This window comes from Garra rufa, chromosome 16 (assembly GCF_049309525.1).
Source record: "Garra rufa chromosome 16, GarRuf1.0, whole genome shotgun sequence".
Classification (NCBI taxonomy): domain Eukaryota; kingdom Metazoa; phylum Chordata; class Actinopteri; order Cypriniformes; family Cyprinidae; genus Garra; species Garra rufa.
In genome coordinates, this window is record NC_133376.1 from 22,233,494 (window position 1) to 22,253,746 (window position 20,253).

The following is a 20,253-nucleotide window of genomic DNA, read 5'->3' on the forward strand; positions in this document are numbered from 1 at the left end:
CTTACTTTTCGCAGCATCACTCGCGCACGCGCTCACATGATCTCCCGGTTCTTGTTTGTGAATCCAGTTGACGGGAGACTCGCTCTAAACGGCTCATTTGAATCAATAAGTTGTCGACTCGAGAACAGATGCAATTGGATCAGTCCAATTCGTGAATGAATCGTTTGTTGCGTTTTGCGAACCGATTGAAAAGAATCAGTTTGTTCATTAATCAGACACCGCTTCTGCGTCTCGGAACACGTGATATATTATGAGGAGTAACGACATGTTTTTGAAATGTAGTGAAGTAAAAAGTACGATCTTATGCCTTGGAATGTAGTGAAGTAAAAGTAAAAGTTACTCAAAATAAAACTACTCCAGTTAAGTACAGATACTTGAAAAATGTACTTAAGTACAGTAACGAAGTACAACTACTTCGTTACTGTCCACCACTGGATATTTTTGACATGAAGCGCAACCCAAAAAAGTTACTAAATTACTAACTAAACTAAAAAAAAAATTTCTGTTTGTTTGTTTTGTTGTTTTGCTTCAGAACTAAAATTATATATCAAGCAGCAACCCAGAACAGTAACTAAATTAAATTAAATTTTGATTATATAAAAATATATAAATCCTTTAAAAAAAATAAATTATTGTAAAATCCTGTACAAATATAAAATGTAAATGTAGTTTTTTTGTTTAGTTTTTAGTTTTTTTTGTTTGTTTTTTAGCTTGGCTGGCGAAAATCATAATTTTGAGCATTTAAGCATGTAATAGCATACTTTTCCCCAACACTGCACAATTTGAGTATCCTTTATGTATGAGGCAGGCTAAATTATGTACTGAATAAGGGTAACTGTTCCACAACCGACCAATTATATCTCCTGGTTCTCAACTAGTTTTGCGTCAGAACCCAGATTATACATCGGGCATCAAACGGTGACCCGGAAGGGTAATTCGGTTTGACATTTATGGAACAAATCCTTAATATCAAACATAGTAATTATTGTAAAATTATTTTCAAATTAAATATTTTAAAAAAATCTAATAAATAAATATTATAATAAATATAAAACATATAAATGTATTTATTACTTTATTTAGACCCATGAAGAATATGCAAAATAATTACATGCCTGGGGCTGAATTATAAACTCACTTTTTTTGTTAAAAAAACATAACAGCAGAAGTGTGGCCATCATGTACCACTTGTACCATCCAAACTGTTTGAACAAACATTCTGCCAAATAATGTTTTAATTTTAGCCGTATATCTATTTTACCATTTTACTTAATTAGCCATATAACATTAGTCGTATTGTCACAAAAAAATCCAAAAAGTTCATTTAAAATCAAGTCTTATGACATTAGTGCCAAAGATTTGTTTGAACCATTTGATTCAAAGCATTTTCTTTGATTTACTTTGCTATAATGTTCAGCTGCATTTCATTATTTTCCTTGTTTGTCCTATTTATTTTCTGCATGACCCTGCCAGAACAGTATTGCACTAGTTGAGAACAACAGTAGCAATTTAGGATTTTGTAGCTAGGCTTAATTGTGCTGCTTTACCAAATCTCAGCCCTTTTCACACAAACAAGGTTGCATGTAAGATATTTGTGTGTTAATGTGTTTATATGTGTCTGTTTTAGCGTGTTATTTGACGCCCTAGGCCTGATGAGGACTGCTGATGGGTAGACTTTGCTGCCGCTGAGCTGATACTTGTTTTGCCGTAATTAGATTCAGTGAGGAGTGAAGCAAAGCGATTGAGAGATGGAAAGTGTGATCGTGTGTTAGAGAGTGGAAAAGAGTGAGAGAGGGAGTCTTGTCAGGTGTTCTTTGAAGAGTCGGCTCTATTTTTAGAGCTGTCCTCGGTGATGGCTGCTGCTGCAGTATACGGTGGCACTGAGACACAAAAGGCCTGCACTTCAAAAGATTTATATCACTATAAACACATACAAACATGCAAAGCTCTCATATGGCTTCTTGAACTTGGAATATACTGTATGGAGTTGTATCCGTTATGGCCTTTAGTGTTTTACACAGTCACAAATGTATTGTGGTGAAGAAATGTCACGAAACATGCTTTGTTTTCTTCATATTTACAGCATAACGCTGTAGAATGAAAATGATTTGTATTTCTGTCCTGCTAAACTGTCCATTAGCATAAATGACAGTTGACAGTCATGACACCAGCTCCATCATAGCTGTTATGACAGTTATGATAGAGCTGATGGTTTAAACCACACAGACGTTTCAAATGGTAACAGCGGGGCGTCGAGTCCAGATGGACGGCTATCAGCTAGGAGCGGTGTACCTTGCAGAAACCTTGCAGCCCTCAACGTCCTTTGATCTTGCTGTCTTTTCATCCCTCTTTCCTCACTCATGCTCATATTCAGTCTTCAGCAGTTTTGTTGTAGATTACCATGCGCACATGGTACTAGAGGTTGACAGTTAAACCAGTGCGCTGTAAAGTCCCATCCAGTGACCTTTTAGGTTTATTCTTTAACTTTGACTCCTGGAACTTTCCTTTTCCAAAGCTAATCAAGAGCTGATTCATATTTGGATTTGGATGGGTCATACAAATGATATTTGTGATGTTCAGCTGTAAGTGGGTCTTAAATCTTTTCACTGTTTTTTATGGCATTATCCTCACTTGTTGCATGCAACAACAACAAACATGCAACACAACTAGTACACTCTGATTTGTCAACATATGATTTGATTCTCAAACTTATGAGTTATCGGTTTGAACCAGTCCTCACTTGTTCAAACTAGACTCACTGAATCAGTTGAAGTGTTTATTCACCTTATAACTGAGCTGCACATCATGACTTTAATCATGTATTTTACTTTTTCTTACTTACAGCATGATATACTAGTAGAAGCGATTAACCGGTAGAAATTTGTCAACCGGTAGAGATTTTGGACTATCATCTCTATCACGTTTTCAAGCTCACGTGACGTGATTGTGCTACGTGGTCACGAAAACGTATCGTTTGTACACGTTTTTAAGCATTGTGGTTTAAAAACAAGTCAAAAGAGAACATGTAACAGTATATTGGATCTGGGTAGCTCTTAAAGTGAGAGCAGTCTGATATTCCTGTTGTCTGTCATTCGTGTAAATCAAACAACAAAAAAGTTCAAATCTCTCACAGCTCTTTACTAAATCACTTTTATAACTTTAATAAGAAGAAATATGTAGGTCAAAAGTTTACATCACCCTTTCAGAATCTGCAAAATGTTATTTATTTTACCAAACAGGAGGAATCATACAAAATGCATGTTATTGTTTATTAAGGAATAGTCCACAATAGAAAATAATAGTTGAATTTATTAAAATGACCCAGTTCAAAAATGTACATCCCCTTGATTCTTAATACTGTGTTGTTACCTGAATGATCCACAGCTGTGTTTTTGTGTTTAGTGATAGTTGTTTATGAACTCCCTTGTTCCCTTGTTTGTCCTGAACAGTTAAACTGTCTGCTGTTCTTCAGAAAAATCCTTTAGGTCCCACAAATTCTTTGGTTTTTCAGCATTTTTGTGTATTTGAACCCTTTCCAACAATGACTGTGTGATTTAAGATCTTTTCACACTGAGGACTCATATGCAACTATTACAGAAGATTTAAACGCTCACTGATGCTCCAGAAGGAAAAACCATACATTAAGAACTGGGGGGTGAAAACATTTGAACAGAATGGAGATGTGTACGTTTTTCTTATTTTGCCTAAATATCGTATTTTTTTTTTTAATTTAGTAATGCCCTTCAGAGGATAGTTACATGTTTCCCAGAAGACAAAATAAGTTCAATTTACCTCTTCAATTTCAAAAAGTTTTCAACCCTGGCTCTTAATGCATGGTTTTTCCTTCTGGAGCATCAGTGAGTATTTGAACCTTCTGTATCAGTTGCATATGAGTCCCTTAGATGTCCTCAGTGTATAATAATGTATCTCAAAATCAGACAGTCAATGTTGGAAAGGGTTCAAATACTCAGAAATGCTGGAGAACCAAAGAGTCTGTGGGACCTGAATGATTTTTCTGAAGAACAGTAGGCAGTTTCGTTAAGGACAAACAAAGAACTCATGAACAACTATCATTAAACAAAAGAAAATACATCTATGGATCATTCTGGTAAGAACACAGTATTAAGAATCAAGGGGATGTAAACTTTTGAAAGGGGTAATTTTTATAAATTCAACTACTGTTTTCTCTTGTGGGCTATATGTTAACATTTATTGTGTGAAGTATATTATTCAGGTCAGTACTAAATAAACAATAAGATGCATTTTGTATGATCCCTCTTATTTTGGTAAAACAATGAACATTTTGCAGATTCTGAAAGACCTCAACTGTATTTGTTATTCAGTGAAGAATATGAATATTATTTGTTCTACTGTAGTTGTTTTTGTCCTATTACTTGTAATTACTTTCTTATTCTTATTTAATAGCTGAGTGATTACTTGTTTTTAGTCAGCTTGAATTTTTTTTTTCCTTTTAATTTAGGCTAGTATTATTTTTTTTTGTAATCTAAACCAGAATCGCTTATTATTACTGATTCCCATACCTTATTGACTCACATATTTTTTAATGTTGACACGTTTACAAAGAGTAACTCATTATTTAGATGAAATTCTCCCACTCAGTGTTTGATTTAAAACAGACTCATTACATATGCAGAAAATATGAATAATTCATATGTGTGCCATAGTTTTGATATGTGCATTTTGTAGTAATCACACATCAGAATGCAGCTGCCCTACTTCTGGAAGAGGGGAAAAACACACTTCCCTTTTTGGGTGCTGTTATGTTGACCCTCTGAACCCTCCAGAACGCCACATCTCACTTAACCATTGTTTTCAGACCAGCAGCTCTTCCTCCAGCCTCTATTTCCTTAAGAAAGTCAATTCAGCTCTCTCGTTCGAGTAGGAAATCCTCTTCCTGCATCTGTGTTTTGACAGGAAGCGTGCAGGATTGGAAGTGCGCTGGTGAAACATGGACACTTTGAACCCCAACAAGCCAGGTGGTATAAGAATCAAAAACCACTTATGAGCAAGCCGAGACACTTTCTTTTTTCACCACAGGATTGAACACCTATGTTGTCTATAGCATTGATCTTTAATTAGTCTCATGCTAAACATATCCCTCCAAGACACATCAGCACTGCTTTGCCACATGCTAAGAGAGAAAACACACAGTTGCCTTTGGTCAATAATCTACACGACAATAAATGGGACTCGATGACTTATTAAAGTTTTAATGTCTTTTAGACTTTTAAAACAAAGTTTAAAACTTGCTATAAAAAAAACCTCTGCTAAAGAGTACAGTCGTGGCCAAAAGTTTTGAGAATTACATAAATATTGGAAATTGGAAAAGTTGCTGCTTAAGTTTTTATAATAGCAATTTGCATATACTCCAGAATGTTATGAAGAGTGATCAGATGAATTCCATAGTCCTTCTTTGCCATGAAAATGAGCTTAATCCCGAAAAAAACTTTCCACTGCATTTCATTGCTGTCATTAAAGGACCTGCTGAGATCATTTCAGTAATCGTCTTGTTAACTCAGGTGAGAATGATGACGAGCACAAGGCTGGAGATCATTATGTCAGGCTGATTGGGTTAGAATGGCAGACTTAACATGTTAAAAGGAAGGTGATGCTTGAAATCATTGTTCTTCCATTGTTAACCATGGTGACCTGCAAAGAAATGCGTGCAGCCATCATTGTGTTGCATAAAAATGGCTTCACAGGCAAGGATATTGTGGCTACTAAGATTGCACCTAAATCAACAATTTATAGGATCATCAAGAACTTCAAGGAAAGAGGTTCAATTCTTGTTAAGAAGGCTTCAGGGCGTCCAAGAAAGTCCAGCAAGCGCCAGGATCGTCTCCTAAAGAGGATTCAGCTGCGGGATCGGAGTGCCACCAGTGCAGAGCTTGCTCAGGAATGGCAGCAGGCAGGTGTGAGCGCATCTGCACGCACAGTGAGGCCAAGACTTTTGGAAGATGGCCTGGTGTCAAGAAGGGCAGCAAAGAAGCCACTTCTCTCCAAAAAAAAACCCATCAGGGACAGATTGATCTTCTGCAAAACGTATGGCGAATGGACTGCTGAGGACTGGGGCAAAGTCATATTCTCCAGGGTTTCCGCGGGGTCTTAAAAAGTCTTAAAAAGTCTAAAATTTAAAAATCTAAATTTTAGGCCTTAAAAAGTCTTAAATTCGCTGTTCTAGGTCTTAAATAATTTTACACAGGTCTTATTTTTCCGATGTCCATGTAACGCTACCTCTAATGCTCATTTAAATTCTCTTTTTGTTGTTTTCGTGGTGTTGTAGTTCTTTATTTCACTATTCCAAATATAATTTGCTGTATTTAAACTACAAATGAGACCAGCATGCAATAGCCAATCAGCTTTCTGTTATTGCCGCGAGTCTCTCTCGGATTGTACCGCAGAAGTAAAATGGATTTAACTTTTTAGCTATGGGGAACTGCAAGTTTAGTGACCTTAGCTTGAAAAAGCTGAATATAGGGCTTGGCTAAGGCCAGTTGCTAACAACTAGATTTTTTTCTCCCTCTGTGGAAGTTACTGCGTCTTCAGAATCGCAGTAGCAGAATACAGGTCAAACGACCTTTTTCTGTATATAATGTTATCAATAATAATAATAAATATAGGTCGAGCTAGCTGACCGCCAGCCTTCGAAATACTTTTAAAATGTTTTTTTTTTACTTGCCCGACCGAACAAACCGCCTGATTAAAACTGAAGTGACAAAAACCACTAGCGAAGCATCGAAAGGCAAGAAAGATTCATATTTTAATACATTCAACGTAAACAGAAATTGATAATGGATAGTGTATTCCTGGTCTATTTGTGACATACTTTAAAACAAATGAATGTAACAGCACTCTAAAGAAACACACTGAGGTAAAAATTTCAAATGTATAGTAACATGAAATAGTTCAGTAATATACCAAGTGAGCTTTTTTGCTGAAAATTCTCACAATTACAAATGTTGCATTAATTTTAGCTCAATAAAAAAGTAGTTAGTCAAGTAGTTACTTACATATTAGACAATATGCAACATTAGCAGAAGCATTCTCCTAGCAACGTTTTGCTATAATTCAGCGTTTTGATCGAATCAGTTGAAATAACTCGCTCATGAAGTGACTTACCGCCACCTGCTGGTAGTTTAGTGTGTTTAAAAGTATGCCTCCACACCCAACATTTCTAATGTATATATTTATAAATCAATAAATGTATTTAAAACATTAATCTCACTTTTAATTTTGCAGTGTAAATTATGTAATCTCACTGCTAACAGCCATTTAGAATTTATTGATAAATTCATAAAATAAATTTCAAAGGTAATGCATACATTTCAAAAGTAAAAAAAAAAGGCCTTTATAAAGGTAAATCAAATATGCAGATTTAAGATGTAAAAGCTAATAGAGCACTGATGAAAATATATATATTTTTTTACATCAGATATTTCTAGTGGTACTTTTATGGGGATATTTTGTGTGGAATAGTATCTGCTGATATGAAAAGTTCACAGTATATCGTAGTAATAAATTTAATCTGGAAAAAGGCTTGTCCGGAGAAGAAAAGGTGAGCGCTATCATCAGTCCTGTGTCATGCCAACAGTAAAGCATCCTGAGACCATTCATGTGTGGGGTTGCTTCTCATCCAAAAGAGTGGGCTCACTCTCAATTTTGCCCAAAAACACAGCCATTAATAAAGAATGGTACCAAAACACCCTCCAACAGCAACTTCTTCCAACAATCCAACAACAGTTTGGTGAAGAACAATGCATTTTCCAGCAAGATAGAGCACCGTGCCATAAGGCAAAAGTGATAACTAAGTGGCTCGGGGACCAAAACATTGAAATTTTGGGTCCATGGCCTGGAAACTCCCCAGATCTTAATCCCATTGAGAACTTGTGGTCAATCCTCAAGAGGCGGGTGGACAAACAAAAACCCACTAATTCTGACAAACTCCAAGAAGTGATTATGAAAGAATGGGTTGCTATCAGTCAGGATTTGGCCCAGAAGTTGATTGAGAGCATGCCCAGTCGAATTGCAGAGGTCCTGAAAAAGAAGGGCCAACACTGCAAATACTGACTCTTTGCATAAATGTCATGTAATTGTTGATAAAAGCCTTTGAAACGTATGAAGTGCTTGTAATTATATTTCAGTACATCACAGAAACAACTGAAACAAAGATCTAAAAGCAGTTTAGCAGCAAACTTTGTGAAAACTAATATTTGTGTCATTCTCAAAACTTTTGGCCACGACTGTAGTTCGTTTGACTGACATGGTTAACTAGCAGGCTAATAGACTGTATTACTGAATTGAAAGTTGATTATTGTAAAAAAATGAACATTAATCAATCACATTGTTATTGATCGTTGGCGTCTTTTGTCACATGGCTTTTTGGAACCACTTTAACCCATTGTAAATGCATGGCTTGTCTTGGTTTATTGCTTTAATAATGTATAGGTCATTTGAAGTTGCTCTCGTTCTTGTTGTGGTCCTTATTGTTATGCGTGTGGTGGTCTCTGTCTACGATCTTAACCAGCCCTAACACTGCATGTTAATTATTGTGCAAGTCATTTAGAAGATTACTTCATGAACCAAGCATCACTATAGACATTTTAATGTAATGAAACAGGTTAATTAAGTTGTTAGTTGGACTGGGTCTCATATCACAGTATGAATAATTACATATCATGAAAACAACATTTGAATCAGAATATAATTATTTGCCCTCGACCCTAGAGAATAAACGTTTTGGGAATAGATAGATGAATGTAATTATTTTGTGATTTATATTGGATAATAATGTAAACTGAAATAATTTACAAATGGTAAATAAGTTCTTTTTTTTTTACTTGTTTGAGATACATTTTGTTTGTGCATTTCTTCGTGTAATATGAATCATGTCACATGTAAATAATTTAAAGAAGTCATTTGCATTTGCATTGTGGTCTATCTTTCTGGATAATGAGCGCGGTCTAGCCCTACTGTACTCAAATTTTGAAAAGGTTTGGCGTGAAAGGAATGATCCGGAAGAGATTCAGTCGATGTTAATCCTATCTGTCTGTCTCTCTCTCTCCCTCTCTGTCTTTCTATCTCTCTCTCCCACTTCCTCATTTCCTCTGCATCCGACTCCCTTGTGTATAGGTTGGAGAGGGATCTTTGACAGTTGTGCTGTTTTCAGCAGTGGAGGGATAACAGTAGCTTTTCAAAAGGAACTAATATCTCAATTTGTATTCTGAAAAGCCTCTCAGAGCTTTGTAAGAAGCATGGCATATTTTGCCTACATCATCAGTTCTCAAAACCACTGGGTTTTCCTTTTTTTGTTTGATGGATTGCTTCATTGATGAAAACTTTCATCAATAAAGTTAACACACCTAGGGCTGCAACTAACGATTATTTTAATAATCGATTAATCTGTCGATTATTTTTTCGATTAATCGATGAATCGGATAAAAAAAACAAGAGATTTACAACCCTTTATTCAAAAACAGAACTGAAATCTTTAGAAAGTGCACGAACATGTTGCTCCTTGAACTGTTATAATAATAATAATAAAATAAAAATGGACTAACACAAAAAACATACACATGTATGCTTTACATCTGCCAAATATATAGACTAAATAAGCTAAAATTACTATCCGTCAAGACAGCGGCTTGCTGTGGTGTACATGCTGCATTTCCCATCAAGAAGCCTCTCAAATTAAATTCCTCAGTGCGCATTAAAAAAGTCATGTGACTTTGCACGCTGGAACGGGATAACTTGACTAACTTTCTGCTACATTCATTCTGCCATGGTGGTGTTTAGTGTCCTGCCATCACCAGCAGCGACCAGCTGGAAGAGTTCCGCATTCAAATGCACGCAAAACTGGCCTCAAAGCCCCAGCAAAAGTAATTACCATGAATGTGTCAAGGCAAAAATTAAGAAAATATTCGAATTACTTAATAAACTAGTATTTTCTGATTCAGTGTTGCAAAGATGAAATTGACGATCCTGCCATCTGCTCATTAATGCCTAATGCATCTTTATGGATTAGCTAATGAAAGAGTTTTGTTTTCGATTTTAATTATTTCGTTTTATAGTAAAATAATAATTTAAAGCTTTCTATAGATATTGTGTTTGTGAGGCAATTACCTGGGTTTCGGTTAATTATTGTGAAGCGCTCCTGTTTAAACCAAAGATATCAAGCGTATTCTGTTTGTTTTCTTTAAGAGCACATTTTGTTGATACTGTGAGTACACACAAACTAAGGTAGACCCTTTACAGTTCCGGCCCGGGTGGTAAATTACTCTTACCTTTATGAGCAAAAAAGAAATTCCACATTGCACTGGCGTCTCCATGTCCTGCAAAGCGCGCTTCTCTCCGCACAAACTTTGGAATTATCTTGATTGAATGATTAAACTAATATTGTGATATGTTTTAAGTTTTTTATATCAATGGATTTTAATTTAAATCGCGATGAATTAAGCAGGCTTTTGATCTGTCTGCAGCTGTTTGCTAGGTCATAACTTTAAAAAACAAAAACTTGAATTTAACAAACAAAAAGTGTTCCAAATATATCTCTAAATTAACTTCATAAACTAAAGGAACGAAAATAAATGTAATCGCTTTGCTATTAAAAACAGCAGCTGTGTAATGAGGAAGAGAAAGAGAAAAAAAGACAGTCGGACTGGAAATTCAGTCGGCCAAAAATTGATGAGCTGTCGGACATTTTTACAAGGAATGTTTGTTTAATAGCTATTAATAGCGTTTTTAGGCTGCTTGTTCGCTGACTGAAGTGTAGGCTATATATAAAAAAACAACGTGCCACCGTCACAGCCCTATTCAAAACTGAGACGATTTCACCTCAGCAGAGCTCCTCTTTCTCCTTACGGTTGTGGTATGTTTTCGACACATTATACAGACAGACAGTGTTACAAAAACTATAGAAGTAGTTTTCTCCATCTCCACTATCCAACGACCCGTACAGCAGCTGTTTTGCGATCGAGCATTGGCTGCTGTGAAAGTACGCTAGCCAAAGTAGGCTTAAATATCAAACATGTTTGATATAAATCGGGGCAGCATATATATATAATGTAGAAACGGTGCTTTATGCTCAAATGTTCCAGTTTTGCGCATAAGTTAAATTCGCATTTTTGGATGGAAACACAGCTTATGAGGTGCCGAACTCTGCTGGCATCAGTGCGGGAGAGAGACCGAATGTGTCCACTCCGCTCTGCGCTCAATTTTTTTTAAAATATATATAATAACAACCAAATGTCTCTGCGTCGCGCGACACAACGAATCGATTATGAAATTCGTTGCCAACGCTTTTAGTAATCGATTTTTATCGATTTTATCGATTCGTTGTTGCAGCCCTAAACACACCATACATTCTTTCATATTATTGCATGCTAAACAAGATACTATCAGTTAAAAACTAGAACAGCTGTCATTTGATGGAACTTGGATGACAACTAGTTATAGTCAATTAATCCAATGATAATTGGCCATTTTAAAATGATCAGCATCAGCTCCATTGTATTATCTTTAAAGCCTTGTGACTGATTTCTTAATGGATAATGTGTTTTGTTTGTTTGTTTATTATTATGATTATTAGTATTCTTATGGTAACACTTTACAGTGAATTTTCATTTCCATTAGTTAATGTATTTATTCACTAACATGGATGAACAGTAAACAATACATGTACTACACTTTTTATTCATATTTGTTAATGTTAGTTAATACAAATACAGTCATTCATTGTTTTTTATGTTAGTTCACAGTCCATTAGCTAATGTTAACAAACACAACTTGTGATTTTAATAATGCATTAGTAAATGCTGAAATTAAGATTAATATGTACTGTAGAAATATTGTTCATTCTTCGTCTGTTAACTAATGTAGTTAACTAATTTTAACTAATACACCTTATTGTAAAGTGTTACCATTTTTAACCTCAGAGAGCTTATTTCTCAAAAAGAATAATTAAATTTTATTTTAGTGCGTTATTTTAGTACGTGAAGTTAAATTAAAATGTACGAAGTTTTTATTTTATTTTCTTATGTTTCAAAAGGCATCATAGTATCACTGAAATAATAATGTAATATTGTAGTATTTTAATGTTATTTATTGTATTTTTGTAATTATTTTAAATCAGTATATTTTGCATTTTAATTTTAATTATATATATATATATATGTGTGTGTGTGTGTGTGTGTGTGTGTGTGTGTGTGTGTGTGTGTGTAGAGAGAGCGAGACATAGTGTTTATTTAATTTTATTTTTATTTTTGTATTTTATTGTATTTTTTAATTTGATATATATTTCGAATCAGTATATTTTTTGTTGTCATTTTAATATTTTGTCATTTTTAATAGTTTTGTCATTTGTATACACTACCAGTCAAAAGTTTTTGAACAGTAAGATGTATAATGTTTTTTATCTAATTCTCTTCTACCTCCCAGCCTGCATTTATTTGATCCAAAATACAGCAAAAGCACTAATATTGTAAAATATTTGTACTATTTAAATAATTGCTTTCTATTTGAATATATATATTTTTTCAATTCAAAGCTACATTTTCAGCATCATTGCCCCAGTCTTTATTGTCACATGATCTTTCAGAATCATTCTAATATGCAGACTTGCTCTTTAAGAAACATTTATTATTACTATTATTATCAATATTTGAAACAGTTGAGTACATTTTTATATCATTTACAAGCTTGGAGTCAGTCTATTTTTGGGGAAATTATAGAAATTAATACTTTTAATTAGCAAGGATGCTTTAAATTGAATAAAAGTGATGATAAAGACATGTATAAGTTGAATTAAAATTTGCTGAAATAATAAAGTTAGATGATATTGTGCAAAATGTGTACAATATAAAATGTTTTTCCCCCTAGTCATTTCAGCATCTTGTTTGCTATTATTAAATTTGATTATGTCGGCCACTTTAATATCTGTATGCACTGGCCTCTTTAAAATCCATATCATCTGATCACTAAACAGCAGGATTATTATGTACCTTAATCTAAAACCTATTTGCTTCCTCCATTCTTCAAACAAATGTTTTCTGTCTTCATGGACATGTACGCTCTTTGTTGTTTCACATGAAGCAGAGCCTGCTTGACCCAGCCTCAACCTTTCCATAATGAGCATCTATTGTTCCTGAAATGCGCTCTGGGTGATGCTGAGCCGTCCCTCGATGTGACCCTGTTACCGCGGTGACGTAATGACGCCCTGTTTTCCTATGATGATTGGTGGTTACTCTAACGACGGGAACGTGGCAGCACCTGAGCCTGTTTTTGTCAGGCATTACATCATCGGGGATGATGTCATCAGGGGGTTGTTTTGGTCCCCGTGCGTAGCTGGAAGCCGTCCACAATTTCACTCGCTAATGCCTATCTGTGTCTTCACGCCCACATCGCTTCTGAAGGCACAAACGTGCAAGCTGGCTGTTTCTATTTGATATGGGAGCAAAATGCTTATGTTTAAGCACAACACTAAAAGCCTTTATTATGTTATTGCATATAATTAGCATTTCATTATATTAAATTAGTATAAAGCTTTTGATGCAACCATTAACAACATATTTTTTATGACTTTTTTAAGATTATTTTTTAAAATCAGGTTTACAGGGTTCAAACAAGGTGCTTAAAGTGCTCAAGTTACTATTTGACTTTTTAAAATTTAAGGCCTGGAAGCCCCTTGAAAATAGCAATATTCTTGAAAAGGTACTTGAAAAGTGCTTGAATGATTGAAAGACAATGTATCTATGAAATAAGTGTTTAATTTTTTTACGCAATTCAAACAACATCGTACCTTTTTCAGTTAATGTCAGAAAACGATCTAGCTAAGCAAGTAGTAGTACTGACAGAGTCGTGTAAACATGTCTGAAGATGCGAAAAGAGGAACAGATGAACCGAGCTGGAACCGCTTCAATTGATTCAAATTCGTGGCTTCGATCATTCATTCATTTCATTCACTAGCAAAAACCAGATTAAATTAAAAGATTTATTAATTTTCGAATTTTGAAAATTGACATCAATAAAGTCCCATTTTAAAAAGCATGTAGTGGTAGGTGAAACTGAGCTTTTTTCGAGACTGAATCAGTTAAACCATTGCATCTCAAAATGATTCACTATTTCGAAGCGCTCCAATCTGATCGCGTACCGTGAATCATTTGTTTTAGATCGGGACTTCAAATCGTATCGCAAATGACTTGATTTAGATTGGAACTTTGTGTATTGCAAATCATTTCTTTCAGATTGGGACTTTGATTTTGATTTAGGTCAGAACGAGTTTGTGGATCATTCAGCGAATTGAGGGGTTCAAATCAAATGATTCGCGATAAAGCGGGGATTGCAAATCATTTGATTTGGATCAGAACAGGTTTGTGAATCATTCAGCGAATTGAATGATTCAAATCAAATGATTCACAATAGAGCATGGATCGTGAATTATTTGATTTAGACCAGAACTTTTGAGCGGGTTTGCGAATCTTTGCTTTTGATCCAAATTTCGGAGCATGGATCACAAATCATTTGATTTAGATCAGAACTTTCGAGCGGGTTTGCAAATCTTTTGCTTTTGATCTAGGGATGCACCGAATCCAGATTTTTGGGGTTCGGCCGAATACCGAATCCACTGTTTAAGATTCGGCCGAATCCGAAACCGAATACCGAATCCTACTCGCATCCTTAATCACACGTTTTTAGCTGTGACTGTCCAGCTGCCGTACCTGAAGTTGCTGCATTTTGGCTGCTGTCTGTAGATTCCTTCATGCACAACTCGTATTCTTTTGGATGTTTTAGACGCAAATGTTTTAACATCGGCGATATGTTGTGTACTGCTTAGGGTCCTTGCCACCACTAGACAAATTGGCATTGCAAATTGAACATAAAGCTCGACTTGAATCGCCTTCTTTTGGTTGAAAGTACTGCCAAACAAAACTTTTTTTGCTTACGAGTTCCATTTTCAGATTCTTACAGCCTACTACATTCGAACGGGTCCTATGTAAACACCTTCACGTAATCAACGGCCGTGTGACGTCGTAGTGCAAGTCTAGGGTTCGGTTTCGGTGGAAAATAAATCTAAGGTTCGGCCGAAACCGAACCCCGTCAAAAAGCCCAGGATTCGGCCAAATCCGAATCCGAATCCTGGATTCGGTGCATCCCTATTTTGATCAAAACTTCAGAGCGCAGATCGCGAATCATTTGATTTAGATCAGATCTTCGAAGCGGGTTTGGGAATCTTTTCCTTTTAATCGAAAGTTTGGAACATGGATCGCGAATCATTTGATTTAGATCGGAACTTCAGAGTGGGTTTGCAAATTTTTTCCTTTTAATCGAAAGTTTGGAGCGTGGATCGCAAATCATTTGATTTAGATAGGAACTTCAGAGCGGGTTTGCAAAACTTTTGTTTTTCAGCAAAACTTCTGAGCCCGGATCGCGAATCATTTGATTTAGATCAGATCTTCGAAGCGGGTTTGCGAATCTTTTCCTTTTAATCGAAAGTTTGGAGGGTGGATCGCAAATCATTTAATTTAGATCGGAACTTCAAAACGGGTTTGCGAATCTTTTCCTTTTAATCGAAAGTTTGTAGCGCGGATCGCGAATAATTTGATTTAGATCGGAACTTCGGAGCGGGTTTGTGAATCTTTTGCTTTTGATCAATTTCGGAGAGTTGATCGCGAATCAGAAGATCAGAATTTCGGAGCAGAAGAAGTTTTTTCTCTCTTTTTTTAGAAAAAACGGTAGAAATCATCAAACTATTAATACAGTATAGTTATAAAAAAATATACAAACACAAATCCTTTAAGAAAAATAACAGTGGTTTTACTATAGAAAAAGTGTAGTATACTTTGTAATACTTTAGTATTAATACTTTTTGCCTATTTTTATGTATTTTTATAAAAAAAATTGTATATTTGTATTTATATATTCCTCTTTTTTTAGAATTTAAAAATGGAAGACATTGTTTAATAAGTGAGAAGTCCTTGAAAATCAAAAAAGTAGTGTTAACCTTGGCTTTATTATTTATTACCTTTGACTGTTATTTATATTTTTTATTTAAACCGTATTGACATACTTGCCTTTTTATTATGGCTATTTGCATAAGCCATCTGATTGGCTGTCTGTTTGGCCTATTCCCCTGCTTGAATGCATTGTTCATATTTTTCTTTGTTATTCAAATTCTCATTATCATATAATGTCAGTCCAAGGCACAGCTAGATATCACAGCTCACCTCTCTGTGAAATGATGAGCGCTTTATGCTGGATGGAAAGATGACTGATTGATTGAATGATAACATTTACTGTACGTCTTTATTTTGACTGACAGAAAGAGAGATGGACCTTTAGGGAAGAGTGTGTGTGTGTGTGTGTGTGTGAGAGAGAGAGAGGGGTGAGCTCATTTCCGTCATCACAAAGCTAAAGGGCCATGTGTGGGCGGGGCTGTCAGTCGCCCAGAGGGGGTAACCAGAGCGTGTGTGTGTGTGTGTTTGGTGGGGGGTGGGGAGTGAATTGGCAGCGTTGTCATAGTAACACAGAGGATGTCAGAGAGCCATGTGCTCTGCGCTTCTGTCGTCTGCTCCCGTCTTCCATCTCTCCGTCTCTCTGTCTCTTTTTCTTCCTCTCCAGCCTTCTCTCACACTCTCCCGCCCAAACCGACCAGGAAATGGCTCTCCTCCGCGGTTGCCATGCCAACTGCCTGTAGCCCTGGTGGTGAGCGGAGGGGAGCGTGATAATGACATTACTCTCACTGGGCTAACTGTGCTCATCCTTCATTTCTCTTGTCTTTCCATCCCTCTCTTCCTCTCTGCTCCCCCCCACCACCACCACCATTCAACTCTCTCTCATCCTCTCTGATTTCCATATCTGCACCTCACCCGTTGCATGCTCTTTTATTCTCATTTTCTCATTAGCACTCTCTTGTTCTCATGCAGTGTCAGTGCGAGTGTGTTTGTGCGTGTGAGTATATGGGTAATTCATATAAAATACTAAGTTGACTGTCCTGCTTAACGTGCTGTGTTTCATGAAAATTTTTTAAAAAGGTGTTTGGCTCAAAGTATAGTGCATGCTCATGGGTTTGATACCAAGGAAATTTAAATACATTTAATACATAAATATAAAAATAGTTTTATAGGACAATAATACAATAATATTATATAGAAAATACATTAATTGTGTGTGTGTGTTTGTGTGTGTATATAGTAGGGCTGTCAAATGATTAATTTCAATTAATCACATCCAAAATAAGTGTTTACATAATATACTGTATGTGTGTACGAAGTATATTTAATATATATATATATATATATATATATATATATATATGTGTGTGTGTGTGTGTGTGTGTGTGTGTGTGTGTGTGTGTGTGTGTGTGTGTGTGTGTGTGTGTGTGTGTGTGTATATATGTATATGTACAGTATATGTATGTATGTGTATATATATATATATATATATATATATATATATATATATATATATATATATATATATATATATATATAATAAATATACACAGTTCACACACATTATGTAAACAAATGTTTATTTTAGATGGTTTAATTGTTTAGCAGCTAAAATAAAAACAAACAGACAGTATATATTTTAGTAGTGCAAGTATTTACATGTATTTTCATGTGTATATATATTCATATAATTTAGGTTATATATAAATATATTTAATATATAAACATAACATATTTTTCTTATATGGCATTTTGTAGATGTGTTTATTCAACTTATATTAAATTATATTACATATAGTATATGTGTGTAAATATATAAATACAATATTTTAAATAATAATTACTATAAAAATAAAATGTTAATTAATGCTGGGCAACGATTAATCATGATATTGTCCTTAAATGTATATGGCATTTTGTTCATGTGTTTATTCAATTTATATTATATCATGTATAGCATATGTGTGTAAATATATAAAGACAATATTTGAACTAATAGTTGCTATAAAAAAAAATGTTAATTAGTGCTGGGCAGTGGGCAACGATTAATCATGATTAATCACATTCAAAATAAAAGTTTTTGTTTATATAATATGTGTGTGTGTGCTGTGTATATTTATTATGTATATAAAGACACACACATAACGTATATATTAAAAAATACATGTATATACATAATAAATATAAACAGTGCACACACATATATAATGTACACAAAAACGTTTATTGTGGATGTGATTAATCATTGCCCAGCACTAATGTTAATAAAATAATATTTTTATAATTATTATAATTGTATGAAAAATTACCTCATATTAATTGAGAAACCACACAGAATGCACTCATACCTTAGGAACATTTAAAAAAAAAAAACATGAAATATTTACATTTCCCAGTGAAAATGAAAGTTTGAATGTGCCAGACATGTCAAAAGGAGTGTCATTTTTAATTTTTTTTTTTTTTATTTAATAGCCAGTAAGCTTTAGCTGCATTCTTATTCTAGAGAGAATACGATTGGACCAAAAAAATTGTAGTGCAAGATGATGTCATCCGTATTATTAGTTTATTCAACTGAGAAAGAAACTCTCTAAATTTTACATCTCTAATTATTTATGTCAGCTTTTGAGTAGAATAATATATAGTTTGCCTAACAGACATCATTTTGGATTCCATAGGCTGTTTAAAATAAGCTAGTGAAGCCAAAAAGAAGATTTCTACATACATATAAATGCTATCCCTGAAAATGATTAACCATGTTATGCGTCAACTACCCATATGTGTGCTGGAGTGTATGTGTGTAGTATAGCAGGCACCAGCGGCGCTCTTTCAACATCAGTGAGGGAGGGAGGAGGTTCCTATTCAAAGCCCCCTCTCTTCCTCCCCCTCCACACACACACAATCTCTCTTACACACTCACACACCCCCCTGCTTTGGACACAAATGAACCGAGAGTGTTTAACAAAGACAGCCTGGATGCGTGAGGTTGGTTCTCTGGTCACAGCCTTGGCTAATGGTGCATAAAGCCGTTCGCGTGGAGACGAGAGAGACAGAGGATGCAAGGGAGTGAAAGTGCTGTCAGCCATTTTTGCCTTTTTTTCCCTCATTTTTTCTAACGCCGTCGGTCGGCATTGGTCGTCACTGGTGGGAGAGTCTTACCTAATTACCTGAAACGGAGGATTCGGTTTTTTACTCATCCCTGCTTGGATTTCTCATCCTTTTGCACTGTGTTTCTCCTTATATTCAAATTTCTAGTGGACCTAGTGGACATACAGATGCTCTGCGCACCTGACAAGGAAAACCGTTGATTTTTTACCAATTTTGTAGGAGTGGGAACCGTGTTGTTCGAATCCAGTGCATCATCTCCGGCGAACATACTCTCTCCCCCTCCTTCCCCGGGAAAGATTCTCCTCTTCTCCCCTGCAGGAGGGGGGAGAATAGACGGGAGACAGGGGAAGACTCACTGGAGGGGGGAGAGAGGGGAAGATTAGTGGGAACCAGCAGGATGCTTAAATTTCGCCCTGGCTCTGCACCTCCATTATGAAGCCATTAGTTAGTGGTGGCGGCCATGGAGTCTCCAGCCAGGCTGATAAAAGCCCCGTAAGTATCGACCCTACATTGCTAGCTCTCTCTCTCTCCTCAAAATACTACCAGTACTCGCTCATCAGATTAGCCTGATGTGTCGAACATGATCAGGATGGACGGGAACAGCGTTAGATGCATTGAATGGTTGGGGCCATTCAATAAAGATGGATTTCTATACATTTCATGCTTGTTTTGCATGCTATTTAAAGGGTTAATTGCATGTATGCAGATCTGTTGCAATTGACATTTCATGCAAGTCTGGTGTAATGCACCGTTGTATCGTTTGACTCTATGGAATCGTGTTTTGCGAGAGGCTGTCGAGTGCCACGACCTCATTCATCCGCTGCTAGTGTAATGTGTGTCAGTGTGTGAAGGCGGCCATGTGCACACCGCCCCCCGTCACCCCGCACACGCTCAGACGTGTGTGTACTGGATGATGAAATGGCCAAAATCGCGTTGTGCTTGTCACAGCTCTTGGAAATCAGTAAAAATGAGATTTAAATGGCTTTATGATGAGCGTTTGAGTGTGGGAGGAGTTATCGCTGAACGATGCTGTCAGCTCAATATATGTTGTATTTCATAAAGCCGAACACATCTTTGAATGCCTCAGTGCTTGTTCACATATGTCTATCTGTGTGAGTGTGCGAGAATGAGTGATCACGTTCGGTGGTGTTTGCACACGGGCGGCATCGGAAAGCGATCAGCG

General features: G+C 35.8%; 1 protein-coding gene across 6 annotated transcripts in view; it reads left to right on the forward strand.

The window, feature by feature from the left end:
• The window catches only part of rapgef2b (Rap guanine nucleotide exchange factor 2b), a 148,598-nt gene that overhangs the window by 81,564 nt on the left and 46,781 nt on the right, over positions 1 to 20,253 (forward strand). The window contains exon 1 of one of the 6 annotated variants that reach the window (XM_073820048.1): positions 18,979 to 19,562. The exons of the other annotated variants lie outside the window; for them this stretch is intronic. Coding sequence (XP_073676149.1) covers positions 19,503 to 19,562 — 60 coding nt within the window. The 5' untranslated portion in view covers positions 18,979 to 19,502. Of the gene's footprint in view, positions 1 to 18,978; positions 19,563 to 20,253 lie in introns of those variants that run through there. 6 annotated transcript variants of the gene reach the window in all.